Source organism: Periplaneta americana, chromosome 14 (genome assembly GCF_040183065.1).
Source record: "Periplaneta americana isolate PAMFEO1 chromosome 14, P.americana_PAMFEO1_priV1, whole genome shotgun sequence".
Lineage (NCBI taxonomy): Eukaryota > Metazoa > Arthropoda > Insecta > Blattodea > Blattidae > Periplaneta > Periplaneta americana.
This window is the reverse complement of record NC_091130.1, coordinates 143,970,124-143,982,060: the sequence shown is the minus strand read 5'-3', so window position 1 is coordinate 143,982,060 and position 11,937 is coordinate 143,970,124. Positions and strand designations below refer to the sequence as shown.

The 11,937-nt window shown below is 32.2% G+C and overlaps 1 protein-coding gene across 1 annotated transcript; it reads left to right on the top strand.

Annotated features, from left to right (window-relative positions):
• On the top strand, positions 1–11,937 carry LOC138713793 (uncharacterized). The gene is made up of 3 exons (XM_069846218.1): positions 1–120; positions 5,997–6,258; positions 11,440–11,937. The coding sequence occupies exons 1-3, from the start codon at positions 70–72 to the stop codon at positions 11,820–11,822; spliced, it is 696 nt and encodes a 231-aa protein (XP_069702319.1). The 5' UTR covers positions 1–69; the 3' UTR covers positions 11,823–11,937.

Genomic DNA, 11,937 nt, shown 5'->3' with positions numbered 1-11,937 from the left:
GTTTGGTATAAAAATTCGTCTCGCCAGAAGGATGGCACACTCGACCCCAAGACTGAGAACGCCTTCAACATGAACGCCAAAGTTGTGCTTTACATCGCCGTCGTCCTGTGCGGCACGCAGGTAAGAATTCGGGTTGTCAAGGTTATGGATCTGTGAAATTTCTAACTTCTACATTTTTATACCAATTATTAACCTCAAACGTTTACCACATATTTCATATTATGAGGACATGCAATACACAAATTTTCACTTAGATATTCCAATAGTTTACGTAGAAATATTTTTTTTTAATATTGAGTTATAATTGTCCCTATTTTCAAAGTTTACATATTTTTTTTTAATCTATATTCACTTTATTCCTGATAGGCGTATGTAAAATATGACATATGCTTTTCACATTTTTAAAATTACATTTTGAGAAAATAGTAATATGCGTTACAAGAGCGGTATGTTGAAGTTTTCATATTCGAGGAAAAGTTTGAAAAAGCGAAACGTAGTTGAGCTTTTTTTAATTTCCGAGAATTGAAAGAAAACATACCGCTCGTGTATCGTACATTATTTTGTGCGAAGATAGTTTATTACATACCTGAAAGAGAAATTTCTAATCAGTTGCAATGAAATCTCCATCTTGGTTTCTGTTCAATGACGGCAAATTTGCAAAACAAAAATATCTACCTTCAACAATGTTGCTTTAAAATGTTTTCTGTGTTTACTATACTCCAGCAGGCCGTGATATACGTCTGTCTTTTTTTTCCCTCCCAGTCTATAAATGCGAACTTAAAACAAACGACTTCCTTAATGTTACTTGCATCATGAATGCAGTAACTTTAGTGCAGTTGTAGAGTATACTTAAGTTTTGCAAATATTTAAAAACAATAATTAACAGTGCAATTTAGGTGAAATTGCAGTGGTAAGTTTCCAATTTATAATTATTACTATGTTAAACGTCTCTAAAAATAATATGTTAAAAGCCTAAAGCAGTAAAATCAATATGTCACTTAAGCGGTAAGAAGAGGGAAATTGTTATGTGTGTTAGGTTGGGAATACTGAATATGGAATTTTAGACTTACTGCGGATTGGTTTTGTGCGGAAACCAAGCAAATACGCACGATCTCGCACAAAAATATTTACCTTTTACTTCATGTTGAATCTTCCGTACACTACTTTTAACACTTGAATATAAATAATTGATTAAATGGCGATCTTACGCGTGTTAATTGTGTAAGCATGTGCGGCTTACAGCTGTTTCGGTGCTTATTCACACCATCCTCAGAGCCTACTAAATGTCGGCGTCATCTCGAACTTCGCTGCCTGTTGTGTGGGTGCGTTCGATTGTTGAAAAGTGTTGAAATGTGGTATCAAATAGTGTGTGTGTTCTGAAATTGATCTGTGTGTTGAGAATTTTGCGCTCTCTCGAGACAATACTGAAGAGAATGACGCATATAAATATCTATACCACACCGCCATTAAGTATATGAAAAAGACCCAACTCCACTTGAATACTAACTATAAAAATATTTGATTTTTAATAACAATATTATTATCTTACGTAAGTTTTGCAGTTATTATATACTTATACGTATACATATATTATATACTATATAGCCGCTACTCAGTAAATTATAGAAATGAAGATTTAATTTGACATTTTCTCTACAGCTACTTATATAACCCCAAAACGTTTCACTTTCATATCATCAATATAACATTATTATGTATAATTCATAAAAAATAGTTACATCATGGCATTAACTATAATAATATTTCATTTCCAATGGTAATAATATCATCAAACCACCTCACGTTTTGTAGATTTTAATATCCAGTACACAGTTTTACAAACCGCATAATCAGACCTATATATTATTTTAGTAAGTCTTGAAGATTTAATAACCAACTGAATTTGAGCTCTAAATATGTCAGCAATCCTGCAGGTCATGGCCTTCGTGTAATAGCCTATTGTTTATTGTACTGTGTGTTTTGTTTTATTCTAAAATGTGCTAAAATGCAATTAGTTCTCAAAACTGACTACAGATGGATTTTGGAAAATAGGAAAATGATGTAGGAAAATTGACATTTCACTGAAAACTACTATTTTTCTGAAAAACTTTGGGTTCCAAGCTTCAAAATGAGGGGTAATTATTAAAATCCGTTCAGCCATTTTTCCGTCATTCCCATTACCAGTTCAAATTATATATATATATATATATATATATATATATATAGGGGAGACTCGTCTAATTTGGCAATATTTGTATTTTGACACAGTTTGTAGCTACATATTCTGAAATTATATATTCCTCTATTATGGAATGTATTTAAACATGAAATCCCAATAAACCTCTGAAAGAAAATTCTACAAATCTAAATTACTTTACACATAACACACTAATAAATAACAAATGATATGTTTCCAGATTTGGTACTTCATCAGGATAAATTGGCAATAGTACAGGGGTAATTGGGCAATAGGATTGAAAAGTAAATTTTTGGAAATAAAACAGTGATTGAAGGTTTATAAGACTTAATTTACTGGGACAAAAAGTCACTAAACATCATAAACACAAAACAAAAGCAAAAAAAAAGAATTGAACGGATTTTTCCGACCACTCTTATTAATTATACTGAAGGGCTGTCTTCTAATTTCTTTTGCCGATAGTCCAATCCCAAGGTCTTGCATTTTGATTACATATGTCACCAGTTTTTGCTCCTCCTCAACGGTTATAGCTAGGGGTCGTCCTTTCTTGGGAATGACAATGTCATCGGGTCCTGAGGATGCATACTGAAATCTCTTTAAGTTGTTAAAGGGCACATTGTACTTCTTAGAAGCCTTATAAGTCGACCATCTATCTTTCAAAACTCTCCCAACCGCAGCCCGCAAATCAACTTTCAAATATTTTACAGAATAATGTCCTCGTTCCATTGCCATATCTGCAACACACCACACACAGTGCTGCATTCCCTCATACGTCCCCACTCTTAAATTTTGCTATCGAATACACATTCTTGTTCAAAGAGTGCAGCAATATATCACTATAAAGAAAAATGGCTAATTCACACTACCCTGGAGAAGACATTTTTTGCTAAGAAGAACATAAAACGAGCTAAGGCCTGATGAGTTATTAACAGAAAATATTAATTATACAGGGTATTTCAAAAATACGGGGCATAATTTCAGGTATGTATTTCCCACATGTAGACAATCAAAATAGTTCATTACAACATGTGTCCGGAAATGCTTTATTTCCGAGTTATGGCCTTCACAACATTGAAATTCACCGGAAAGTTTTTCTTTCCGCAGGTCGTTGCCGTCAAAGGAGACATTAAGAGGGCACTCTGACAGTTCATTCCGAGGCGAAGGTTACATTCAGTGTTGTGTAGGCGTTAGACTGTGCGACATGTATTCAAATCAAGAGCTGGTAATCTGCTGGTGACAGGGCCTGTGCACGTTGCAAATGATAAGGTTACAATTGATACTCTTTCAACAGTCTCCAGACAGTCGTATGAGGAACATTGACTTGCAACGCTACCATTCGTGTGCTGATAGGAGGAGTCATGTTCACAGCCTCCAGAATCTTCTCCTGTACTTCTGGAGTTGTAGATCTTGGTCGTCCCGTCCCCTTCCCAAACCAGGAGAGTTACATTTTCCATACTCGCATAGACGGTAATGGAGACTTACAAATGTCTTCCGATCTGGATATTGTCGCTGTGGGTACCTCTCCTGGTACAAACGACGAGCCAGCGCAGCATTGCCGTCCGCCTTACCGTACATGAAGTGTATCTTTGCCAGCTCTTGATTTGAATACATGTCGCACAGTCTAACGCCTACACAACACTGAATGTAACCTTCGCCTCGGAATGAACTGTCAGAGTGCCCTCTTACTGTCTCCTTTGACGGCAACGACCTGTGGAAAGAAAAACGTTCCTGTGAATTTCAATGTTGTGAGGGCCATAACTCGGAAATAAAGCATTTCCGGACACATGTTGTAATGAACTATTTTGATTGTCTACATGTGGGAAATACATACCTGAAATTATGCCCGGTATTTTTGAAACACCCTGTATAAATGGCTTACCTTATAATATGGAATCTCAGCTTTTGATATATAATGCACAAACAAACGTAGGTAATGAACAACTCTTTCCGTCTTTGTATACACACGTCCACACAACCACCACGTCAACAAGAAGTATTCAACACTTCTTTCTATTAGTAACAATATCTGCCACTATAATGCGCGGATTCGGATGAAACGAAAACTAAAAGTACACTCAGATGTTGCACTCTATGAAGGTGTCATTGATCTTCTTAAACTCTGGAGGAAATTTGGGAATAAAACAAATACAAGAAAATTGCTAAATTTCCCATATTACCAAATTTGCCGAGTTTCTCCTATATATACAGGATGTATCTAAATTGGTGTCAAATATTTCGGGGACATGTTCCTAACACCAAAACATTACAAAAAGTTCATATGAACATTGGTCTCAAAATAATTTACTTCAGAGTTACAAGACAAAATTTAATGTTACAAAACTCGCTCGAAGTGGCTTCCTTCTGCTTCGATGTGTCCCCTAAACCTGCGTTACATGCTCTGGCGTACTCTGTTGAAAATTCCTGGAGTGTTTCGTATTTCGTAAAATCCAGTTTGGATAGCCTCTCAGAATATCAACATTAATGTATGTATGTATTTATTTACACTGCAAGTGGGCAAGCACCCGGTGGCAGTGGTATATACAATATTAACAATACACAGTTAAAATGATAAGCAATACACAATAAAATTTACAATACGTAATACAATTTACAACACATATACAATTTTATACACAATACAAGAAGAATACACAATACAATTTAACACAATAATAATAAAACATAAAATAAAACACCTAATTTTACAACACAACCTACATAATTATGTATAGGTCCTACATAAGTTTCAATAGTCTTTCACTTTACTCTCATCTCGTTCCCTGTAGTGGCACTATGACGCATTTCACTGACACTTTAGCACACATTTCACTGACACTATAGAACACATTTCATTAACGCTATAAATTATCACTGATCGGAACTGTTCACTGCACTGTAAAACCATAACTTCACTGACTCACCTCGCTTCACTGATACAACAGTTCAAATAAGTCAAATAATTGCATTCTTATGCATACTTATAAACAGAACTACATTTAAACTAAACATTTCTAGTCTAAGGCCCTCTTACACGCTATTTTAAAATAATTTACAATTCAAACCAAGGAAGTAAACTCGTCAGGCTAGATAAATACATGTCACCTTAAAAAATTAAATGTTGAATGTCACCTTAATTTTAATTTTCACTTTATACACAACTCTTTAAATTATTCTTGAATCTCCTTAAGGAAGGACAGCCCTCAAAGACCGCTGCAGGTAGGTCATTCCAATCATTCCATCATTAAGTACAGGAGTCGCATAAACCAGGGACTTTAAATGTCCCCAGACGAAGAAATCCATTGGATTCAAATCAGGCGATCGAGCAGGCGATACAATGAATCCCCTTCGACCAATACATCTTTGGGGAATTACGAACTATCAGACTGAAATGAGCTGGAGCAGCATCGTTTTAAAACACATTCGTTGGATGACGTCCAGAGGCACATCATCAATTAAATGATGCAAATCATTTCGTTCTGTTCACTCACAGAATACATTTTCTTCTGATTTCTTTGCTCTACAAAATACAAACAAACAAAAAACCATCAAACAATCAGCGGTCAATGAAGGGATAAATCCTTTAATAACTCTCTAACGAATGGTTTTCAGGCCCAAGTTCTTATTAACTTTTTAAATTGTTTTGATGTTAAGAATACGTCCCCGAAATATTTGACACCAATTTAGATACACCCTATATATAGTTACATCCAAGATTTCGTTGACATTAAACGAGCTACTTACCAGTTTAACCTGAACGCCATTATTAAGTTTTCGTTTTCTTCCTGTTTTTGTTTCGCAGCTGACATCTGCTGGTTTAATCAGCTCAGCGTTAAACAGTACTATTCATGCCATTGCGAACCAGATTAATGACATCAAGGGACTAGTAGAGAACGGACTGAAAACAGCAGTTGACAACGCTGTCAATAAACTAGGTGATATAGAACAGCAAGTCCAGAATCAACTGCAGACAAATTTCAACAACTTGGCGAACAAAGGCGCAGCGGCTCAGGCATGTCTAGACAACGCCAAGGCTAACGTCTCCAGTGTTATCGAAAAAGCAAGTAAGTATATAGCAATGACACTACTCTGAATTATGAGGAGAGTGGAAACTCATTTTCAGGTACCTAAAATAATACAAAGGTTATTAATGATTTTGCTTATAAATTTTGCATGGGATATTTATTTATAGTGAAATATGGCTCAGGAAAGACTTTTTAGTTGAGATTCCAAGAGACAAAATATTGGATCGTGAGTACTGAGCCAAGCGAAAACGCTCTTTTATTTAACTCCCCGTAAAGACTGGTTCACAATAACCCGGGAACGAGAACCAGAATGAAAACGAGAAGCAGAGGACGTGAATATGAACATTTTTTATTCACAATAAACCGAGAACGTACGACTATGCATATCGATATGTATGTCAATAACGATATGTACACTCGATATTACGCATTCTGATGTAATTGTGTATAATTGACCAATGGCGTTCTCTCATGAGTACAAGGCAGCCAACATAAACACAGGTTAACCAACTTTGAAATTTCAACTGAAACATTTCATTAGATACGGTACTATAAATATGCCCATGCATCTTTATTATCACAACATATTTTAAATCTACCATAACGTAAAATAATTAAAGAAGAAACATTTGTAATAGAACAAAAATTAACACAACAGTAGTTATTGAATTCAAGCGTGAATATGTAGTGTGTAATACAACCAATACAGTAATAAAATATGATTCACTTACGATCGGTGTTCAAAGATGCAGCTATTGAAAGCCACGTATTCTCCTTCATTTTGTCATCTTTATACGAGGCGCGCCGCTTATCGTAAACGTGAGGATTTTCCTCAACACTCAATATTAGAATCTCAACAAATAAAACTTGCTCCATGATGCACAGCACAGACCAAAATAATGCATAGGTTATGTCACGGTCTTCTTGCTACAAAATATACGACAAAATAACTTTTAGATGGCAATAGAATGAATCTAGTGGGCTGTGATCGGAAACGTGAACGCCAAAGTTGAAACTTGGCCAACTCTCCGTTCCCGATCCCGGGCTCCGGCAAGCTTTTCGTTAATTGTGAATGCTCACATTTAAATGTACACATTTTAACAATTTTACCGTTTTCGTTTTCGTTCCGATTCTCGTTTCCGGTTTATTGTGAACCAGCCTTAACACGGAAACCAGTAAAGGTTTTGAATACCAACCACTTTTGAAAGTAATTTCCGTTCTCTCTCAACTTTGCTTTCCTTTGAGTGAAATATAAAAAGTTTATGTCTTACCAACTTTTAAATATTCTGAACAAATCACATCAAAGTTTGTATTTTTTCTCAGTTTTGAAAAAAAATATTTTCATTTCGAATCTTTTGTATGCTTTCCTTTGACATTGAGCTTTCAATTAAATAATTACAGCCCGATTTGTATAAAACGAGTTAAATTTTTGGAAGAAATCATGACAGAGGAAAGTGAAATAGGGAAAGGAGTACGACAAGGATGCTATTTATCACCTATCCTGTTCAACATATACTTGGAAGGAGAACTGCTTTCAGAAAATAGGTGGGGTGATAGTAGGGGGAAGGAGAATAAAGTGCATAAGATTTCCTTATGATATGGCGTTGTTAGAAGAAGGGGATGTGATACTGAGGGATATGCTACTGGTGCTAAATAACAGCTGTGAGCAGTATGGGATGAAGATAAATGCAAACAAGACGAAGACCATGGGTATCGGAAGAAAAAATCATGCAATGGCAACCAGAAGGAAGGAATAGGAAACGAAGATCTGTAGTCCCGTTGCTCTAATTTCCGGCAGCCAATCGCGTTGCAGGTCGGCTACATTTAAACCTATGCGTCTTGTGATTCGCTGAGGAAGACGTTATTCATTTCTTAAGGCTCGATAAATACTTAATATAATCGCCCGCCATTTTGGTTCTTTCGTTGGCGTTCGCAGAAAGTACACGAGGACGTTATTTGCCCCTCAATTATTTGCTGAATTACAGTGCGTTTGATTTATTATCATAGGAGCTACGACATGATAATGTTTAACGGTGTGGCAAATAGATCCCTCGTATGGTAGCTCGGCAACGAAAGAACAAAAATTGCGAACGGTACTACCTACCTAGACTTTATAGAGACTTCACTTCCTAAGACGTAAGCAAAGAGGAGGAGTCACGCCGGAAATAACAGCGTCGCGACTGTAACGAAAATATGATGCTCTATGAAGCTGAAATGTAGACAGTAAATGGGGTGCAAGAAGAAAAATTAAGAGCCACTGAAATGGACTTCTGGAGGAGATCGCTAGGAGATCTAGAAGAGAAAACATAAGGAATACAATATACCGTTAGGAATGATAAATAAGTTGTTATTATTATTATTATTATTATTATTATTATTATTATTATTATTATTATTATTATTATTATTATTATTTCATGAAAAGAATATTATTTAATAAACCACCTTTGGACTACAGTAGGCCTATGAAGACGTTTACAGAGTAAAAAAATAAATAAAGAAATATGCCACTCAAAGAACTGCAAGATCCAGATACATTAAATAGGGAACAATGAAGGAAGAAAACTAAAGAACAACAAGATACTTAGGTTGGGGAAAACTACAACACTGTAGAAACTACTGTAATAGATAGTTTATTATTATTATTTATTTATTTAAGAGAAAGTTACACAACGCACAACTGCACGCTTTGTATTCTGCACCTGACAAAATAAGGAACATCAAAACCAGACGTTTGAGATGGGCAGGGCATGTAGCACGTATGGGCGAATACAGATATGCATATAGAGTGTTAGTTGGGAGACCGGAGGAAAAAAGACCTTTAGGAAGGCCGAGACGTAGATGGGAAGATAACATTAAAATGGATTTGAGGGAGGTGGGATATGATGATAGAGACTGGATTAATCGTGCTCAGGATAGGTACAGTTGACGGGGTTATGTGAGGGCGGCAATGAACCTGCGGGTTCCTTAAAAGCCACAACTAAGTAAGTATCATTAATTAATTAATTTATTTATTTATTTATTATTTCTATTCTATTTAGTTATTCATTCATTCATGCATTTATATTTCATTTATTTATCCATTTATTTATTTATTTGTTTATTTATTATTTGCATTCTATTTAGTTATTCATTCATTCATATTTCATTTATTTATCCAGGTACTTATTTATTTATTTATTTATTTATTTATTTATTTATTTATTTATTTATTTATTTATTTATTTATTTATTTATTATTTGTATTCTATTTAGTTATTCATTCATTCATGCATTTATATTTCATTTATTTATCCATTTATTTATTTGTTTATTTGTTTATTTATTATTTGTATTCTATTTAGTTATTCATTCATTCATATTTCATTTATTTATCCATGTACTTATTTATTTATTTATTTATTTATTTATTTATTATTTATTATTTGTATTCTATTTAGTTATTCATTCATTCATATTTCATTTATTTATCCAGGTACTTATTTATTTATTTATTTATTTATTTATTATTTGTATTCTATTTAGTTATTCATTCATTCATATTTCATTTATTTATCCATGTACTTATTTATTTATTTATTTATTTATTTATTATTTGTATTCTATTTAGTTATTCATTCATTCATATTTCATTTATTTATCCAGGTACTTATTTATTTATTTATTTATTTATTATTTGTATTCTATTTAGTTATTCATTCATTCATGCATTTATATTTCATTTATTTATCCATTTATTTATTTGTTTATTTGTTTATTTATTATTTGTATTCTACTTAGTTATTCATTCATTCATATTTCATTTATTTATCCATGTACTTATTTATTTATTTATTTATTATTTATTATTTGTATTCTATTTAGTTATTCATTCATTCATATTTCATTTATTTATCCAGGTACTTATTTATTTATTTATTTATTATTTGTATTCTATTTAGTTATTCATTCATTCATATTTCATTTATTTATCCATGTACTTATTTATTTATTTATTTATTTATTTATTATTTATATTCTATTTAGTTATTCATTCATATTTCATTTATTTATCCATGTACCTATTTATTTATTTATTTATTTATTTATATATTTATTTATTTATTTATTTATTATTTGTATTCTATTTAGTCATTCATTCATATTTCATTTATTTATCCATGTACTTATTTATTTATTTATTTATTTATTTATTATTTGTATTCTATTTAGTTATTCATTCATATTTCATTTATTTATCCATGTACTTATTTATTTATTTATTATTTGTATTCTATTTAGTTATTCATTCATTCATATTTCATTTATTTATCCATGTACTTATTTATTTATTTATTTATTTATTTATTTATTTATTTATTATTTGTATTCTATTTAGTTATTCATTCATTCATATTTCATTTATTTATCCATGTACTTATTTATTTATTTATTTATATATTTATTTATTTATTTATTTATTTATTATTTGTATTCTATTTAGTTATTCATTCATTCATATTTCATTTATTTATCCATGTACGTATTTATTTATTTATTTATTTATTTATTTATTTATTTATTTATTTATTTATTTATTTATTTATTTATTTATTTATCATTTGTATTCTATTTAGTTCTTCATTCATTCATTCATTCATCATTTATATTTTATTTATTTATCCATGTATTTATTTATTTATTATTTGTATTCTATTTAGTTATTCATTTATTCATTTATATTTCATTTATTTATCCATGTATTTATTTATTTATTATTTGTATTCTATTTAGTTATTCATTTATTTATTTATTTATTATTTGTATTCTATTTAGTTATTCATTTATTCATTTATATTTCATTTATTTATCCATGTATTTAATTGTTTATTTATTTATTATTTGTATTCTATTTAGTTATTCATTTATTTATTTATTTATTTATTATTTGTATTCTATTTAGTTATTCATTTATTCATTTATATTTCATTTATTTATCTATGTATTTATTTATTTATTATTTGTCTTCTATTTAGTTATTCACTCTTTTATTCATTTATATTTCATTTATTTATCCATTTATTTATTTATTTATTTATTTATTTATTCATCTATTTATTTATTGTTTCATGAAAAGAATACTACTTAACAACATCCTTCGGATTATAGTGCGATTACTTTGAAAGAATAAAAAAATAAACAAGGAATGCATTGCATCTGTCACAATTATTTTGTTCACAGAAGGCCAGCTCAAAAGTTTTGTAGTTGTTGAGGGTATCAAAATTTTGCCCTGGGTCGGAAAGGTGAACAAGACCAAGAATAAGATCGAAGAAGTGATCGCCAACTTGACGAGTGGCTCGAAGGCATGCCTGGCACAGGGCAGCATTTTCGACCTGATCGGCAAGGCAGCATGTGAGACTGCTCTGGTCAATTCCTTGAAACAGACTGTCGGCGACATCGTTACCGAAGTGCAGCAGGAGGTGGAGTCTGGTAAGACGATCTTGGAGGCTGTCCTCGCCGACGCCCAGAAGAAGATACCACCAATAATTCAGTCGGCCGTCTCTCAACTCCAGACCATCGTGCAGACAGAGGCCCAGTGCCTTGCGGGAGCCGTCTTAGGCTAGGCACCACAATCACCACATGTCGAGAATACGTAATCAGTTTCAGGATCTTGCCACACTCATGATGTAACATCCAAGTGTTATATTAAATAAAATATTGAAGGGAGTAAGAATGCTA

Excerpts from the sequence above, each read along its gene's own strand:
- LOC138713793 (XM_069846218.1), top strand. The coding sequence starts at position 70 with ATGAACGCCAAAGTTGTGCTTTACATCGCCGTCGTCCTGTGCGGCACG. Across the intron at positions 121-5,996 it reads TCGTCCTGTGCGGCACGCAG|CTGACATCTGCTGGTTTAAT; the intron begins GTAAGAATTCGG and ends TTTGTTTCGCAG. Across the intron at positions 6,259-11,439 it reads CAGTGTTATCGAAAAAGCAA|AAGGCCAGCTCAAAAGTTTT; the intron begins GTAAGTATATAG and ends TTTTGTTCACAG.